The sequence below is a fragment of the Danio rerio genome, chromosome 9 (genome assembly GCF_052040795.2).
Source record: "Danio rerio strain M-AB ecotype USA chromosome 9, GRCz13ab, whole genome shotgun sequence".
Taxonomy (NCBI): domain Eukaryota; kingdom Metazoa; phylum Chordata; class Actinopteri; order Cypriniformes; family Danionidae; genus Danio; species Danio rerio.
Genome location: NC_141029.1, coordinates 9,242,501 through 9,261,796, shown reverse-complemented (window position 1 = coordinate 9,261,796; position 19,296 = coordinate 9,242,501). Strand labels below are relative to the sequence as shown.

The following is a 19,296-nucleotide window of genomic DNA, read 5'->3' as shown; positions in this document are numbered from 1 at the left end:
CTGCAGTGCATTTTGCTCAAGGGGCTGCGAGAAAATAAATAAAAAGAGCAGAGCTGCGGCAAAATAATGAATAAAAAGAGTGAGGCTATGGTCAAATAAATAAATAAACGAAAAAAGTGCAACTGCTGAGAGAACAAGCAGCTAGGCACACCAGCCCTTGCGGCCAAAAAACGGACTGGCCCACCGGGAATTCTCCCGGTCCTCTCGATTAGCCAATCCGGGCCTGGGAGGTTTGGAGTTCCCGAAGGACGCATGTGAAAACAGCTCAACAATTTTTAATGTGAGCTGAATTAATTAATATTCTATTATCGTGCCATTGTATGTAGTACAAGCACTCAAGACCAACAAACACACACACAACCACACAAAAAAACACAGATGACAGAAACTCTGAGGGACTTTAAAGATCACTGCACTGTTGACATTACCACTTGGGCTAACGATGCTAACAAGTCAGTCTTAGAAAGGACTGCTGCTATACAATCAAACTTTCAGTTATTAAAGTCAGATAGTCAAGGCTATCAAGATAAAAAACTAGATCTTGATCTCCTTCACAGCACATTTACAGATTTTAAAAAAGAGAAGGTAACTTTGGACATGTAATAGTTCCAATTGATCCATGCACAAGTTAATATAGTAAATCTTTTATATTTACTGTAGCTATTTCAATCATTTCAGAATTTTACCTACTCTTCAATTGTCTTTCAAGCATGGTTAACCTCAGCACAGACTTTTAAAACTCAATCATTTGAATTAAAAATCAGACTCTATTTTATTTCTTCATTCTGAGGTTCAATTTATTGAGTGTCGTATTCTAGCATTTGCCATCTAGTCATAGCCAATACTGTGTTCAATGGCATTTTCACAATACTTCATCATATATAACATGCTATTTTGGCCAAATGTATTTGAGGACATAAAAATCTGAGCATCAAAACAGCTACAATAAATGACATAATCTGTTTATTGATGAAAACATAATGCAGTGAGCTTATAATTGACCCTAACATATTAAAGGGCACCTAGATTACCCCTTTTTCAGATTTAATATAAGTCTTTTGTGTCTCCAGAATGTGTCTGTAAAGTTTCAGCTTAAAACACCCATCATATTTTTATTTTACCTTTTATAAGATTCTATTTTAAACCTTTTAGCATCAGGTATCGGTTTTGTTGTACTGTGCCTTTAAGGTTAGTCCTCCCCATCCACCGTTCCTACATGCCTTTTAGCGTGCCTTAATCTCCTCACTCGGCTGTGTGATGATGAGTATTTGATGCATTTGTTGTGGAGTTGCAACGATGAGTCACACACAATGTCGTTACAAAGTTCACGCACACACACACACACACGCACGCACGCACGCACGCACAGACAGCACGCGCGTTTAGCTTTGCTCTCTTTGCACACAAATGTGACAGGATACAGGTTAATATCTACTGCTGTATGGATATCTGTTCTGTTAATGTACAAAATAAACCTGATTTAACATCCACAAACCGGGATTGAAGCGTCTTCTTTCATACTTGTTCTGACATGCGGTTATGCTGCAGCAAATCGCTGTAATTCATTACACACATGCGCTGTTTTAAAACATTTTAAACTTGTAAAACTCAATCTTGATCACATTTGAGGATGATTAATGATCCTAGCAAACTGAACAGATCTGTTATTCTCGGTTGCTTTGCGCACGTCCTGTTTTGTTGATATGATTATACACGTGACTACCGGGACATGTTAATACGCAGGTGTCAATCAATTAGGTGGGAGGGGGTACCTCACTCCTACGTCAAATCATCAATCTCCAAATATTCCACCATTTTTATGTTCTTAAATAAAAAAAAAAGGACTGGGTGTGTCTATATCATCCCAATATGACGGTCTATACACTATACCTACACATTTGTCTGTACAAACAGCTTGAAAACTCAATCTTTTCATCCTAGGTGCCCTTTGAATGAGACAAAACATCTTTGACATTCACTGCTTAAAAACCTTGAAACTCGATTTTGAGACTTTAGGAACAATATTTGAATAATATAATCGCTACTGTTGGGAAGTATCTAGCTGGATGTAATAACTACAGCAAGTGGTTATGCAAAATTATTATTTTATATTATAAATTATTAAATCTACTTCAGAATAGGCATTTTAAGTGGTGAAATATATATAATAAAACATGTACAATGTGACCATGTGGACTATATAATGCGTATGTACACAGAGAATCATACTCTGATTCACTCATTCTGATTCACCTTTTTGACCTGGAGAACCAGGAGCTCCTTTTGCACCTTGGTGTCCTGGTAAACCGATCTCCCCTTTCGTTCCTGAAAATCCTTTCAAACCTCTCTCACCAGTCTTTCCAGGGAAACCGGTCATGCCCTGACCACCTTTGGAACCTTTGGTAATTAATAAGGTTGAGAAACAATATAAAAATGTGATAAAGTTAATGCTTATTACGGTAGCAATTTGCAATCTGCTCACATTTTGTTACATGCCTACTCACTTTTGCTAAACATAACATGTTTTTTTTTATTTTTATTTCTTTTAGCTAATCTAGTAGTATAAACCTATATGAATTCAATAGTGAATTATGCTGGTCTATCTGTTGAACCAGTATAATTATACTATTCTCAAGCTGGTGTAAATCAGCGGATTAAAACAATTGGACTAGGCAACTGACCTTTTAAGCCTGGGAGACCAAAAAAACCAGGTCCACCCGTTTCTCCTTGATCTCCTGGGGGCCCGATATTTCCTGTCACACCAATATTGCCAGGGTCTCCAATGGCACCCTTTACTCCCCTTGCTCCTATTAGTCCTGGCTCTCCCTGATCTCCCCTTCTTCCACTTGGACCTACATGAACACAGAATGTTCAAACATTGTTAGAAGAAGAGATTTTGCTTCACACAGAAATCAAATGTAATTTATTACATATACTACAAGTCAAAGGTTTGGACCCACTAGTTTATGGCTGTTTCTCAATTCCAAGAACGCAGAGAATGGACTTGCGTTCTTGTGGAGACCGATCTTGATAGGTGTCCTCGGAAGAACGAACTCGGGAGACCGCGAGAACAGAGAATGTGTGCTGTGAGGAATGAGATGCTGCGTTCTTTCTGATGGTCACGTGACCTTCACGCATTTTAAATGGTAAATTATTTAAACATTACAGCATTCATACAACGATTTATTGTTTTTCCTCTTTTCAAAATATATAGTTATATATTTTTTATATATAATATATAGTATAAAAACATTATAAATATATGTTGCACAATATTAATAAAACAGATGTTAATACGAATTTCAGCAAACAAACACTCCTAATGTGTTTATTCCTTTATTAAGATGTTCATGGTCATGTTTACTTCACCGTTTTATTTAGGGAAACTCCAGAGGTAAATAAATGATATCTCTGAACTTTAATAACATATTAAATAAAATGCTGCGCTTGATGCAATGACTTCTGGGACTTCTAGAGCGAGTTCGGTGCTCAAGTCTGCATTGGTGCGTCCTCAATATCAAGAACACATCCGGGAAGTTTCATGCGTCCTCTGTTCTTGTGGTCTTGAGTATTGGAACAGAACTTTGGCAGCTGATGATGACGTTACACAAGAACACGAGGACGCAAGACTGCTGAAGAACGCATATTGAGAAACAGCCACTATTTCTGATCATTATGATTCAGCATGTAGGATTGTCACCTATTGGTTCAACTAGGTATTGCAGTCCAAATTCAAAATATTAAAGAGGGTTATTTTTCACCTAGCCCTTCGTCTGATGACTTGACGCACACACAGGTTGTAAGATTAATTACAAAAATAGGAGCAAGCATGCCTAGTGATTGATTCTTACTCTATAAGCTGTAAACTATAAATCTTCATCACATTTCGCACAGTATTGTACTCCTGAGGTTGCATTTTCGGCTGCACCCATATACATTGAGCCAGATTGAAAAGAAATGCAACATTTTTTCCGCCAAGGCAACCCAGGGTGCTGAAATATAATTGGGTAAACTGGCAGTGGACAGAGACTATACGCATGTTCTAAGGCGAATAGCTGACTTTAATTTTTTTTTAGATTAACAAGCATGTTCACTTAACACGTCAGAGATACATGCAAACATATTGTGGTACTTGTATGCTTTAGAATAACCAAAAACTTACATACAGTACCTTCAAAAAACAACATGACTGATACTATTGAGTTGGACTAGAGGGTAAGAAATTCAGTCAGTCTGCTGTGGCTGTGTTTTTAGATATAATATATGGTACTGGGTATTGTTTGATTGCATATAATTCTTGCTTAACTGACAGGTTCCGGTATCTGACACTTTATTACATAATAGTTGGAACAAACCCCGCCTATATCAGCTGTCATATTTTTTTTCATACTTATTTAATATTTAAACATTAAACTATATGTCCATTGTGAGCCATGTTTGGACGATAGGGTCAAAACACAACCAGAAAACACCCTTACTTCTAAATTGATATTGTAAAATTGTTGATAGCATTATAAACGTCAGAGAACACAACAAAATTAAACAGCAGTTTATAATCCATTTTAGATATATGTTGTTTCTGGGTTTATATTCTAAAGCCAAATACTGTTTTCTAAATTTTGATCTAGTGTATCAGCATCTGTAACATTTTATTTTGATGGTCCATTTGAGTATTAGTATACTGTCTTTTTAATATCTGTTGATACTGCTTCTAAACAGACATTTAACTGACTATAGGAAACTTTACAAGTTCAAGTCAACTTGCATTAACCCTAACCACAACCTAACAGTCTACATATAATCTAATAAGAATTAGTTGGCATGTAGATGCAATGTAACTTAAATTTAACAAACGGACCACCAAAATAAAGTTTGACCTTAGCATCAGTTGGATTACCTGGTTCTCCAATATTTCCAGGTGGTCCAGGAGGTCCTGTGTACCCAGTCTGCCCAGGAAAACCAAATGTTCCTGGTGGTCCAGGTCGTCCTTGCTCTCCTTGAAGGCCTGGAGGGCCACTTTCACCTTTAAGGCCAGTCATACCTGGCATACCCTCCATACCTGTGTGAGATTACATGCTTTAATAAGTCTAGGGATATAGTGGTACATATATGCATTTTAAAAATACCTGGGTACAGGTTTTTTAGTTATATATGTGAAGATCTATATGCACAGATGTGCTAGTTTTTAGCATTGCCTTTGGAAAACGTAATCTGAATTTAGTTTTACACATATTAATATAAACAATTCTTAAATCCATTTTCTATTAGTACTGTATGAATTAAACACGAATAAACATCACAAATACTCTAAAATACGCCATCAGTGTTTCTGTGGATATAAACAGTTGAAGTCAGAATTATGAGACCGCTTGTTTATTTTTTCCCCAATTTCTGTTTAACAGAGAGAATATTTTTTCAACACATTTTTAAGCACAATAGTTTGTTCTGTAGACCATCGAAAAATATATAGGTGAAAGGGGCTAATAATTTTGACCCTAAAATGGTGTTTAAAAAATTAAAAAGGCTTTTATTCAAGCCGAAAAAAAAAACAAATAAGACTTTTTACAGAAGAAACAATATTATCAGACATACTGTGAAACTTTCCTTGTTCTGTTAAACATAATTTGGAAAATATTTTAAAAAGAAGAAAAAAATTCAAAGGGGGCTAATAATTCTGACTTCAACTGTACTTTGTATCTACTTGACACAATCAACAGCAATCCAGCCTGTGCAGATTGCTGGTAAACATGCAGATCGCTGGAGAACTACAAATCTGCCAGCAAAAGAACTACATAATCAGTCATCCACCACTCACACACCTGGTCTAGATCCTCATGATTGCAAACACGTTAATCGTTACTAGGGGTGTCAAAATTATTGATATCAATTCAGTAATAGATCATAACCAGTTATTACGTACTGACATCATTTATCTCCTACGCGCAATACTATGGCGGAGGCGAAGGCGAGTAAATAACACTCTTACTATAATGAAGGCAGCACAGCAAACAAGCCGCTATTTCACTACTATAGCAATGCTGTAAAACTCCATCTTTACCTCTCTCTCTCACTTTGGACATTTGACCCACTGGCGTTTGTGAGGTAACTTTTCCTCTCCTCTTGGCTGTTAAAGCGATACTCGTGGATCCATGAGCGTGTCTGAGGTGTGAGTTTTCTCCACAGTGTCTATTATGGATTACCTGTGATAACCGCGTATTATGGGCATATAGACTGTAACTGAGGCTGTTCTTCCCGTCATCGATGAAAAGTGCTTTCATTTCTAAAGCCGATCGCAGCCCTTTATGTTGAGCAGGAGAAGACAATGACCAATCATAGGGGTGTAAGACCTCGCCTGTCAGCGCTCAAAAAGGCAAGCGGGATAATATTTACATTAGTTAGTTTGCTCTAAATCCTCATGCTGTCTTCTGTGCATGTTTTGGAGTTTTGTTTGATACATTCAGAAAGAGTGTTTTCTTTGAGCAGGTCAAATTAAGGGTACAGTTCATATATCTGACTGCTGTATTAAAGAAAAAAATTGTATTACAAATAATATATAAATATAAATATATTTATAGATTTTAATTATAAACAATTGTTGTAAAAAAAAAATCTAATTATGAATGGAAAGCATCGTCAATGCACCAAGATGCACAGAGATATCGAATTGAACCAAATCGATGGCATGATAATCGTAACTGAACCAAACTGTGAGACCAGTATAGATTCACACCTCTACTACTTTCAATTATAGACCTTTTTCTTGGCTACTGCATGGAGGGCACCATAGCTACCACTGTCTTCCAGTAGAATGTTTAGAACTTTCGTTTACAGCGTTTACAACCGGTAATTTGCCATCCGAAAATGGGTTTCAATAGCGCTTTGAGTGGATTACAGAGTGTTTTTGTGACACACAACTTTGAAAGGTGTGTGTGTTAAAGCTGATATAATCTGTCAGATCTGTGGTTCAAGCGCGAGAGAAAACGTTATCGTAAGCCATGTTCCTTTTCGTTCTGCTTAATCACGTGCTCCCAAAAAAGATATTTAAAATAAACAAAACAATATGATGTTTTTTACTACTTTCTTTAATAACTACATTACACAATACTTGTACTTTTACTTTCAGTACTTTAGTAGTCAATTTTGAAATAAACTACTTGCAATACTCAAGTAAAAAAAATGTTGAATACTTTAGTACTTCCACTTAAGTATAGTGCTTAAAGAGCACTTCAATTTCTAATCGAGTCACTTTTTGATTGAGTACTTTTACTTAAGTCTGGGTCTCTAGTACTTTATACATCTCTGGTTGATCGTTGCTGGCTTGACCATTCCATTCAATAAACTCTGTGTTTGGATCTGCACTTCCTGTTGTCAGCGTCTACTTCACGTTACACTACTAAACCTTACTGAACTAGTGATGCATTGAGTTATTTATAAACTATAAAGACTTTTATTTGAAGTTACATAAGTTTAGCATGAACATATTCTTCAAAATAGGTTTTGATTCTCACCAAAGTATCCTGGTAAGCCTGGGTCTCCAGTCAGGCCGGTGTCTCCTCTATGTCCCGGCAGTCCCGGATCTCCAGGGGCACCAGAAGATGCTCCAAATACTTCACCATGTTCACCCTTTTCCCCTGAAGCTCCATCCAAACCTGGTTTACCAGATAAACCTGGGGGACCTTTCACACCTTTGGTGCCAGGATATCCTAAATCTCCCCGAGGTCCAGTAAAACCTATGTAGTCAAAATCAAATGATAAAATCTGAGAAAAGGCGACAGACAAGATAATTAAAAAGACTTATTAAAGGAAATGTATACAAACACACAGGCTTCCAGATGCTTACCCTTTGGTCCAGGTGGGCCTCCTCTTCCTGGTTCACCTCGCTCTCCTTTATCCCCGAGATCTCCAGAAAAACCTGCTGTGCCTTTAGGTCCTGGTACACCTATAGCACACACATATACGCAGGTATAATGTAACTAGAGAATATATATCAGCAGTCTGTTCATTTTACAATTCATTTGCAGAAAATGTTACAAAAATGCATTCAATTACCTGGAAATCCTTCCAACCCTCGTGGTCCAGGTAGCCCACTCTCTCCAGGTGGCCCAGGATCTCCAATACACTCCACTATAGAAAGATTAGCATGGTTCACAATAAAATACACATTTAGATAATGATGACCATGCATGGTAGATTAATGCAATGTTTAGGTAAAGCCTGTCCACGCCAACAGTAACTATGACGTTATAATGGTTCTAATTCTCTGAATTCTGCATATCTGTAACACTTATAACATACAGTAGAGAAATGACTTTGATTCATCTGACTTATTTCCCTAAAGATGATAAACAACTCAAATACAGGCAGCCAGTCAGAATCCACCAATAAGCTTGTGCATTTGACGCAAAATAAAATCCTCCATTGATATAGACACTAATATCGTCAACATTTCAGGTATTTTTACAGTTACATGTTGTGAAAAGACCTTATGGCCAGCTACCTGGGATACTCCACTGACTTCCTCCTCTTGAGCTACAGTCTCCTGTAAGACACATATAATATAGATATGATTTAGAAAGAGTGTAACAATGTAGAATCAAAACATTTCAACTGAAATATTTGCAAAAACATATCGATATAGTGTATTAATATTACAACAACACATATATACACACACACACATACCTGGAGGACCAGGAGGTCCTGTTCTCCCATCAGGACCAGTCTGTCCATCATCTCCAGGCAAGCCACTTAAACCTTTAGTTGCTCCGAGAACTTGGCCAGGATTTCCTTTTGGGCCGATTAGACCTGAACGACCTGGTGGACCTGAGTATCCCTTTGCTCCAGGTTCACCAACAGGACCTTCACCCTAGAGGAAAATGAAGCATGCTTTGATTAATACTGCCATCACTTGATCAATATTAATTCATAGTCAGGGATGTACATAACATTTTTGTGCAAGAAGTATGGAGATGTTGCTTGTTCTGACTTTTCACACTGAAATAGTATTTGAATTATGTGATTTGCATTTACTGCTGTATTTCATATTTCTATATGTGGGACCGTGCGATTAGCCGGTGCTTTCACATTTGGCTTTATTGACAGATTCACATCTGCATTCAATTGTGGTTTTTGGATATGAACCTCGATATACCAGTGGCTGGAGGCAGGGATTTTTCACAGAGGTGATCAAGCAGGGTCACTTTGAATTGGCACAGATTGTACACAGGATGAAAATGGACAACAAGGGGAGAGTTGCGTATGAATGAGAAGGGAGAAGGGGGTGGTGGTGGGTGTGGGGTTGTTGGTTAGGATCGCAGTAGAAACTGAATGGAGGGGGTACTGGGGGCTAGGAGTTGGTGTAGGTGGGTTGGTATGGGAAAAGCTGCATTGGATCATGGGTGCGACCAGCACCAACTATATTTTCCTTTTCTCCCCCAAGCCATAAGCAAAGGTGCATGAGCTTATGTACTATGTTTGATGCCAAATGAATTAAATCTGAGGTAATGTAAGGTATGGGGATGCATACCCTGTAAAGGGATGCAATGATTATACATTGTTTTGGTAAAATTATAGTATGAGGAATAATGACGGTTTCCCCATCAACGAGATTCATCTAATTTCTGCATAACTTCAGAAGAAAATGACTCTCTTCTCATTCACTTGAACTTTTACATTACATTCAAAATAAATAAATGCACATGCCCCTCAATGTTAGCACACCGAAAACTAACAACAAGCTATTGAGCCAAAAGTGAAAGCACCAGTGCATTATGCAACCCCACATAAATAAATCAGAGATATTGTAAGAAATAAATCACTTAATTAAAATACAAGTTCATGTTTAGATTTCAAAGATGTAAAAATGTGTCATATACGTACATATAGTATTTTACTCAACATATATTTGAAAATAGCAAAAAATGCTTATATATATACATATATATATATATATATATATATATATATATATATATATATATATATATATTTATATATATATATATATGAGAAGATGGGTACACTGTGGTCATAAAAGGTATGGACATGGCCAATAACAATACTCAGAGAGACGTTCAACTGATGCTCAATTGGTACTAATAGGTCCAAAGTGTGCCAAGAAAATATCCCCCACACCATTTCACCACCACAAACAGCCATAACCGTTGATACAAGGCTTTATGTTGTTGGCGATAAATCCCGACTCTATCATTTGAATATTGCAGCTGAAATCGAGACTCGTCAGACCAGGCAACATTTTTTCAATCTTCTATTGTTTAATTTGTGGTGAGCCTGTGCGAATTGTAGAGATGCTCTACTGCACTCATTATTTGAGTTACTTTTGCCTTTTTATCAGCTGGAACCAATCTAGCCATTCTCCTCTGATCTCTGGCATTAACAAGGCATTTGCGCCCACAGAACTGCCACTCTTTTTTCGGACCATTCTCTGTAAACCCTAGAGATGGTTGTGTGTAAATCTCAGTAGAACAGCAGTTTCTGAAACATTCAGACCAGCACATCTAGCACCAACAACCATGCCACATTCAAAGTCACTTAAATCACCTTTCTTCCTCATTCTGAAGCTCGGTTTTAACTGAAGCAGATTGTCTTGACCTAGTCAGCATGCCTAAATGCATTAAGTTGCTGCCATTTGATTGGCTGAATAGAAATTTGCAGTTAGACAGGTTTACCTAATAAAGTACCCATTAAATAAAATAATATATATGGTGAGATATATATTCATATTCACCTTATACTTTGCGTACGAGCGGGCACAGCCATTTGAATCCCTTTTGGTTTGAGACTTCCATTCTCATTTACTTCCATTCATTTTTAGATGTTAAAAACAGCTCGTTCTGCTGCTTGATGTTGCAAACTGATATTTTTCTTATTATAGGATTCTGCTTTGTCTGCATAATCATACAAACATTTGTTTTTAGAGCAAGTAGCTTGACCGTTTTCTGCGGTTTGTTATTTTAAGTGATTTCTCCTAAAGGCAGCTGAATCGGAATTTCTGAAACTGTCGCAAAAACAAGCGCAATTCCGCATTGAAAAATAAGGTTAATATATGATAAAACTATTGTGGCACAAACAGTGTGAAAAACAAGCAACATCTCAGGATGAGATACTGTAACAAGACAAAATGTTTTGGTAATAGTTGGTAATAGCTTCTGTGTCTCTTTCTAAGTGACCTTTAAGTCACCTTTGTTTTCATTTTGCACAATTTGCAATTGTCCAGTAGAAAAATTAAAGTGTGATTAATAGCGGAATCACCACACTCAAGAAATTAGTCTTTTAATTAGATCTAATACTTACAGGAGGCCCTCTAAAACCTGGTTCACCATCTCTGCCATCTATCCCTGGTCTTCCCTGTTCTCCAGGGACACCACTGTGACCTGGGTCTCCTGGGTCACCAGCTGATCCTGTAGTTCCAAAGTGCAAAAAAAAAAAAAAAAAAAAAAGAACATATAGTTGTATATGACCTCTTGTATTATCTAAACACGCTATAGATGAATACTGCACCTTTCTGCACAGCTTCCATAAGCTCTCCTTTTCTGCCTTTGGGCCCAGGTAATCCTTCTGTGCCAGGAAAACCCTGTAAAATTGCAACTCTTGCATGAATTGCATTTTGCTTTGGCAAGTGCAAAGATTTTCATAAGCCGTGTGACAACAAGATGTGGTGTTGGCAACTTACAGGCAAACCATTGGCACCTTTGGTTCCTGGATCTCCCTGATCACCCTGCTGACCCCACTCACCTGCCATCCCAGGATCCCCAGAATCACCAGGAGGCCCCGGGGGACCAGGTGGGGGTTTTACACTGCATTCGCACAGACCATGGTCACCTACGCAAGTGGTAAAAGCAAAACAAAAACTGTTAAAACCAGTAAAACAGTACTAACAGAAATGGACAAAGGTTCTTCTCATAGTCCTATGCATTAGCAAGTATTTAAAAATCCTAAAGCAATTTTATATGCACTTAGCTTACCCTTTGGCCCCTTTTTTCCTGCACTCCCTGGACGTCCACGGTGTCCAGGAGAACCTTTGAAGTACTCTTCCACTGTATTAAGACACATTTAAAGTCTTAAGTATGTTACAATACTCAGTATTGAGGTCTCTTTTCCATAGGTGTCTGCTCATTTTACCTCAGATCAACTATTAACATGATTGAAGACAAATTAAAAACACCCTACTTTCATATGCGTCTATTCACATGCAAATTAGCAGGAAGTAGGAGTCTCTGTAACTCTGACATTCAAGACATCTACATGCAGCACATGCAGAAATCAAGACCTTTTCCAAAACCTCATCAGATATAGAGCTTTGCTATATAAAAAAATTGCTTCATTAAAATGCTTACATGATCCCTTGGGTCCAGGTGGCCCAACACCTCCAGGTGACCCATCAGGACCAGGTGGCCCAGGCTGAGTGGCAGGATTACCAGGTTCTCCAGTTTCACCACTGGCTCCCTTTGGCCCCCGAGGTCCTTCTGGACCCCACAATTCGACTGTGGATGAGGGAAACAACTGAATTAGAGTTTGGTTAAGCAAGCATATGATCGAAGAAAGAATAAGGAAAGATGAAAACATAATGCCAAGTTTACATTACAGGGTTTTAAGTCTGATTACTTCAACGAGTTCTTCAACAGTCTGATCTACACTGGACAGTCTAAGACAAAGAGGCTCTCTTATGCGTCACCGACACCTCGCAAAAGAAAATCCAAAATCTAGGATGTTAAATATTCTGAACCAGTATATAATCAGATGTAGTGATAAGCTACAGCCAATGAGAGAGCAAGACTGGCCAGTGTTTTTATGCTCTCAATAGAAATGGCTGTGATTGTCGGCGCCAATAGTCTAGTGGTTAGTGCGTCGATAGATAGCACCCAGGTGCTCGTGGCGACCTGAGTTTAATTCCTGGCTCGAGGTCCTTTGCTGATCCTTCCCCTATCTCTGCTCCCTACACTTTCCTGTCTGTCAATCTCCACTGTCCTATCAATAAAGGAAAGAAATGGCTGTGATTGTGTAGAATGGTCATCGATTCAACCTGCATTTACAAAGGAACAAGAGCATATGAAAACCACATCTACTGATCAGCCGATGGATCAGACATTGCTTTTAAATGCTCCTTTGAAATCTTTCATTCACTGTGGTTTGGGGGCTGGACAGTGCTGTGTGGTGACAGGATTGTTGTCATGTTGTGTAGTATGTGACCACCCTCCTAATTTACATAGTGTTGCATAGTGTAAACAACAAAACAACTTAATGACACACAATCAAGTCATATAGTCTGAATGGCTCATCGATCTGTTGATGTTTATGTGGTGTGAGCTAGGCTTCTGGTATATTTCTACACATAATATAATGACCTATTTAAAGCTCATATGAGGATCAGTAATAAAATACCTGCTTGTTGTCCATAGGGAGGGGGTCCTGGAGGACCTGGTTGTCCTTTAGCACCTTTACGGCCATAATTTCCAACAGGGCCACGCTCTCCTGGAGGTCCTGGAGGACCCACTATTTCATTAAGACAAAGAGAAAGAAGAGAAGATTTTGGTTTTATTTGTTTTGTTTTATTAGGTAGAAGTATTAAGTACAATTGGTCATTGGCATAGTTAACCACATGTCAGCTGATAAATGCATTTAGGCTTTTAGAAATAGTTGGCACAATGTGCAAAATCTTTCAACAAGCATCATAATGTATGAATGTATGATGAAATGAAAGATTTTTTTTAATTGTTGCAAATGTATTAAAAATAAAAAACCTGAAAGATCACATGTACATAAGTATTCACAGCCTGTGCGCAATACTTTGTTATTGCACCTTTTGCAGCAATTACAGCCTCAAGTCTTTTTGAATATGATGCCACATGCTTGGCACGCCTGTCTTTGGGAATATTTGCCCATTCCTCTTTGCAGTACCTCAGGTTGGATGGGAAGCGACTGTGTACAGCCATTTTCAGATATCTCCAGATATGTTCAATAGAATTTAGGTCTGGGCTCTGGCTGGGCCACCCAAGGCCATTCACCGAGTTGTTGTGAAACCACTCCATTGATATTTTGGCGGTGTTTTTTGGGTCATTGTCCTGCTGGAAGATGAACCATCACCCCAGTCTGAGGTCAAGAGCACTCTAAAGCAGGTTTTCAATCAGGATGTCTCTGTTCATTGCTGCGTTCATCTTTCCCTCTATCCTGACTAGTCTTCCAGTTCCTGCTGCTGAAAAACATCCCAACAGCATGATGCTGCCACCACCCTGCTTCACTGTAGGGATGGTATTAGCCTGGTGATGAGCGGTGCCTGGTTTTCTCCAAACGTAACGCCTGGCATTCACTCTAAAGTGTTACATTTTAGTCTCATCAGATCAGAGAGTTTTGTTTCAGATGCCTTTAAGCAAATTCCAGGCGGGCAGCTATGTGTATTCCTTCTGGCCACTCTACTAGATAGGCCTGATTGGTGGGTTTCTGCACAGATGGTTGGCCTTCTATAAGGTTCTCCTCTCTCCACAGAAGAATGTTGGAGCTCTTTCAGATTGACTGTCAGGTTATTAATCACCTCCCTGACGAAGGCCCTTCTCAATCGATCACTCAGCTTAGATGGCCGGCCAGCTCAAGGAAGAGTCCTAGTGATTCCAAAAATCTTCCACTTACGGATGGAGGCTAATGTGCTCATTGGAACTTTCAGAGCAGCAGAAATTTTTCAGTAACCTTCCCCAGCCTTGTGCCTCGAGACAATCCTGTCTCAGAGGTCTACAGACAATTCCTTTGTCTTCATGCTGGGTTTGTGCTTTGACATGCACTGTCAACCCTGGGACCTTATATAGATAGGTGTATGCCTTTTCAAAGCATGTCCAATCACCTGGATTTACCACAGGTGAACTCCAATTAAGCTGCTAAAACATCTCAAGAATGATCAGTGGAAAAAGAATGTACCTGAGCTCAATTTAGAGCTCTGCGACAAAGGCAGTGAATACTTATGTACATGTGATTTGTCAGGTTTTTTTTATTTTTAATAAATTTGCAACAACTTAAAAAAAATATTTTTTTCACATTGTCATTATGGGGTATCGTGTGTAGAATTTTGAGGAAATAAATGAATTTAATCCATTTTGGAATAAGGCTGTAAAATAAAAAATGTGGAAAAAGTGAAGCGCTATTCCAAGCATGTTGGATTCATTTTCTTGTGCTGAACACAAAATTACAAATTTTGAAGAAAGATAAAAACTTGTAACCGTTTTTTCCTACACTATGGAAGTCAGTGGTTACTGGTTTTCAGACTTCATCATCTTCTTTAGTGTTAAAAACAATAAACAAAAAAGTGTTAAACCACTTGAGGGTGGGCTAATATTGAGTAAATATTCATTTTTGGGTGACACTTTAAGACAATGTTTCTCAACCACATTCCTGGAGGACCACCAACACTGCATGTTTTGGATGTCTCTCTTGTCTGTCACACTCATTATGCTGTTTACACCAGACATGGCATGCTCGAGTAAATCGTGCTATTTACACATAAATAATGTGTGAACGTTTTGAGTTTACTTCACTTCACAATGGACGCAGGTTCACATCATGAGCAAGGCTTCTGTTTCTTCTGTAGTTTCGTTTCTAAATGGCTAACATGGATTTTATTGAGGTATTAGCTGTGCTTTAAGTGTTTTAGGAGGGCTGAAAAATCATGTTGATTCGTTTGGCGCAGTGTCTGAGTCTACTAGATCCTTTCTGAGGTGCACCAAGCTCTGTGAGATCATCAACTTCAGTACCTGGATGATAAAAGCTTTCAGCGAACCTTCAGACTGAGCCAAGCCAGAGCTGTTGTCTGGTGTCGGCAAGAGAATTTCCCCTCGGGACACCAACAACAGGCACTATGTCATAATCACACACCTACATAAGCAAGCTCCTGATTGATTAATGAAGCGCAAAAGTCTGCTGAAGTTCAGATTTTCCAAACCACTCCACTTCATTCACGCTAATAGCATCATTAGCTCTGCAGTGATTTGCATGTAAATCACTCGCCATTGACGCTTCATCCGCGTCTGAGTGAAAGCAGCGTTATAAGGTCTTTAGTCTTTGCTAATGTGCTGATGATTTGAACCAGGTGTGTTTAGTTAAGAAGACATGGAAAATGCGCAGAGCTGGTGGTCCTCCAGGAACGTGGTTGAGAAACACTGCTTTAAATTACTCTAAATATAGAGTCGATGGGCTTAACTAAGTCTTTCAGAAACTGCATAATTTTTTTGTGCACCTCCATCTTCTTTTACAATATGGGCTGTGGGACTATGGGGTTCAGAGTATGGGCTGAGGAAGGAAAAGTTTCATATTTCTTTTTTTACAAATACCTCCAGTATCATCAAATGGACTTCCTATTAGCTCCCCGGGTTCTCCTACGTCTCCCTGTTGAATAATGTAGATTTGAGTTACTGAACATTTTTCAGACAGAATTATTATTAAGTAAGCCAGAAATGTATTTATAACCTTGCGGCCATTATTTCCTGGGAAACCTGGCAGTCCAGTGTCACCCTGTAGGAATAACATATATGTTATTAAAATAACCACAAATGACATGCAAGTTTTGGTAAATTGATCAAAATATAGATACCCTAGGTCCTGGCCAGCCATCTAATCCTGGGTTTCCCTGTAGTTATAGGAAATTGTTAACAATATTGGATTTTTATTAGGTTTGCTTTGCATTTCGCTTATATAAAGGGTTATAAGTTTTAAAAATCATACCCGAGCTCCTGCAAACCCTGACACGCCGCTCTCTGCTTTTGTGGATAAATATCCCTGAAACAATTAAAAACAAAAATGTTTTCATGGTGTATCCAAAACACAAACATGGGATATCTTCACTTTTCTCCCAATTTCATCTGGAAGCTTTCCACTTCCACAGCTTTTGAATATTATTTGATGACTTATCATTTTTAATCTTGCGATGTAGTTGTTTATAGGCTATGTTTAGCTTTCGTGACAAAAATGACTATATGCAGCATTAAGATTGTCTTTTTTGTATTGTCTCTGGCTATGAAACATGAAGTCGGCACATTTACATTTATTGAAGGAAAGGAAGAAAAAACATCTTTGTTATCAACAAAAGTTCAAATGTCACTTACCAAATCTCCCTTATTTCCTTTAGAACCCATTTTTCCTTTTTCACCCTGTTGACAACCACAAAAAATAAAGGAGACAGAAATCAGAGAGATTATCATGTATATCACATTTATAAAAGAAAAACTAATTTCTTTATGTATTGAATGGTGTTCGTCCTGCCTGCCAGTCTGAAGGGATTGGGCTGGTTTGCGAGAAAACTCCTGGTGGGCCTGGCTCTCCAATTTCTCCCTGAGTGAGTATATGAGTATAGGTTAAAAGTGTAGATAACAAACCATAATAAGAGCCTGACATGATGATGTATAAGCCATTACATAATTCCTCACCAATTCTCCTTTGACTCCTTTTAAGATTTTAGTTCTTTCACCCTGTACAGAGGTGGCGGATATACATTAACATCAAAACATCATACAAAGATTTTTTAAAGATGATTGCTTATTAAACAGGGTAAATTCGATAGCGTTGTCATAAAGCTAAATGTTGTGTTTTATTACCTTTTGTCCCTTGGCACCTTTCAGACCTTGAGGACCCTAAATAAATAAATAAATAAATGAGTAAAAACAGTAAGAAGAAGAGATTGCAGGTTTGGAGGCCGTTTAATTTGACTGCGCATAAAATGAACTCACCCAAGGACCTTGGAATCCTGGCAATCCTCTGTATCCTGGGTCACCAGTCGGTCCCTGTAAAAGTAAATGAAGATGTTTGTAAAAAACAACACGTTTAAGTCATGATCTTTAATCACATTTCATCTCACCATCTTTTATCAATAATGGTTAGCTTCAATTGTCACAATACACATAATAATTGGCAAACTTACAACAATCCCTGGGAAACCAGCTGGCCCTGGATCTCCCTGTAATATATAAAAGGGAACGATGACAAAATCAAAGTGACAAAACGATAAAGAAATCCTTCACTGATCTTTATTATTATTATTTTTATTATTATCATTATTTTTATTATTAAAACCAAATGCAAGTAAACTAGTTTATCTCAGAATAATGGAAACATAATCAAAGCTTAAATGAACAGCTCTCCAAAGCAGGATAATTGCTATCATTGTCTTTATAAGTCATTTTGACTAACAGTCTTAATTTTGACATTTTGACTTTTTAGTAGTCTTTTACATTTACATTTAGCAAACGGTTGTGTCTAAAGTGACTTGCAATTTAGAAGGGATTCAACAAGACGAGGCAATACACACAAGTAGTGCTATTCATACAAAGGAACTGTTAGTGCTCATAATTAAGTGCTAGAGGAAGTTTTTGTTATAGAGAGAAGAGTACTTTTGCAGGTGGTTTGTAAAGCCCACTCACTTTTGACTAAAATGTCATTCAGTTGACTAAATTTGATATGTCTACTCTATTCATACTCTACATTTACTTGACAAAGATCTAGCCAGGGATGCGCTTCCCAAACAACGACGTAACTCGCGACTGAACTATCATCGTTTGGGAAAAGAACGATGTAGTGACGAGTGTTTCTCAAAACCGTAGTTGCTTTGTCGCAGATTAGTTATAACGTAAAACGTCCATGATGATGATCTAAACTGGTAGTAACAACTAGAGAAGAAACCCCATAATTTCTTTGTGCAAATGATATTGTTTTACATGCACACACATAAACAAATCCAATATTAGTTTTGGTAAAAACATGCCCTCGCTTTCTATATTAATTGAAATACATGTAAATGGAACATATAGGGAATATGTTTCCTTTACAAATATTATTGAGAACATTCCATAGTCTGTTCTAAATTAACAAAATCACTTACAAAAGCTAACACGTATTCTAATCTCATATATAAATCATATAAATAAATAAATAAATAATGAGGGTATTTATTAAGAAATTAAATTTAATATTTATTACGAAATGAAAAAAAATCCTATACTTTAATAATAATATTAATAATGATGATGGTTATTGTTATTATTAAGTATAATATTTTATTATTAAGTAGGATATTGTTTATTATTGTTATATTATTTAATTTTATCTTTATTCATTGGCAAAACTTCCAATATATTTTCACCATACTTTTTGTCATTTAGAACTTTTTTTATTTGTATCTTATTTAGATTAGCTATGAGCTTGTTAAGTGTGATGTCACGCAAAGTGGCTTCTAGGTTCAATTGTTATATCAAACTGTATGGGGCGACTCAACAAATGGTAATAATAAACGTTTAAAGCCATGTA

At 37.6% G+C, this 19,296-nt stretch overlaps 1 protein-coding gene across 25 annotated transcripts in view; it reads right to left on the bottom strand.

Moving 5' to 3' along the window:
- The window catches only part of col4a2 (collagen, type IV, alpha 2), a 150,357-nt gene that overhangs the window by 27,551 nt on the left and 103,510 nt on the right, over positions 1-19,296 (bottom strand). For all 25 annotated transcript variants that reach the window (XR_015499176.1, XR_015499181.1, XR_015499178.1 and 22 more), the window contains exons 9-32: positions 17,915-17,950; positions 17,724-17,777; positions 17,592-17,627; positions 17,424-17,465; positions 17,260-17,328; positions 17,103-17,147; positions 16,723-16,776; positions 16,592-16,627; positions 16,468-16,512; positions 16,332-16,386; positions 13,402-13,512; positions 12,357-12,503; positions 11,985-12,056; positions 11,693-11,841; positions 11,521-11,593; positions 11,314-11,420; positions 8,683-8,866; positions 8,498-8,539; positions 8,050-8,124; positions 7,841-7,939; positions 7,509-7,730; positions 4,898-5,059; positions 2,682-2,852; positions 2,254-2,397 (exon numbers count right to left, since the gene is read on the bottom strand). Coding sequence is in view for 3 of the 25 variants with exons in the window: in XM_087267483.1 (XP_087123609.1) it covers positions 2,254-2,397; positions 2,682-2,852; positions 4,898-5,059; positions 7,509-7,730; positions 7,841-7,939; positions 8,050-8,124; positions 8,498-8,539; positions 8,683-8,866; positions 11,314-11,420; positions 11,521-11,593; positions 11,693-11,841; positions 11,985-12,056; positions 12,357-12,503; positions 13,402-13,512; positions 16,332-16,386; positions 16,468-16,512; positions 16,592-16,627; positions 16,723-16,776; positions 17,103-17,147; positions 17,260-17,328; positions 17,424-17,465; positions 17,592-17,627; positions 17,724-17,777; positions 17,915-17,950 (2,230 nt within the window). In the remaining 22 variants the exon portion in view is untranslated. The remainder of the gene's footprint in view (positions 1-2,253; positions 2,398-2,681; positions 2,853-4,897; positions 5,060-7,508; positions 7,731-7,840; positions 7,940-8,049; positions 8,125-8,497; positions 8,540-8,682; positions 8,867-11,313; positions 11,421-11,520; positions 11,594-11,692; positions 11,842-11,984; positions 12,057-12,356; positions 12,504-13,401; positions 13,513-16,331; positions 16,387-16,467; positions 16,513-16,591; positions 16,628-16,722; positions 16,777-17,102; positions 17,148-17,259; positions 17,329-17,423; positions 17,466-17,591; positions 17,628-17,723; positions 17,778-17,914; positions 17,951-19,296) is intronic.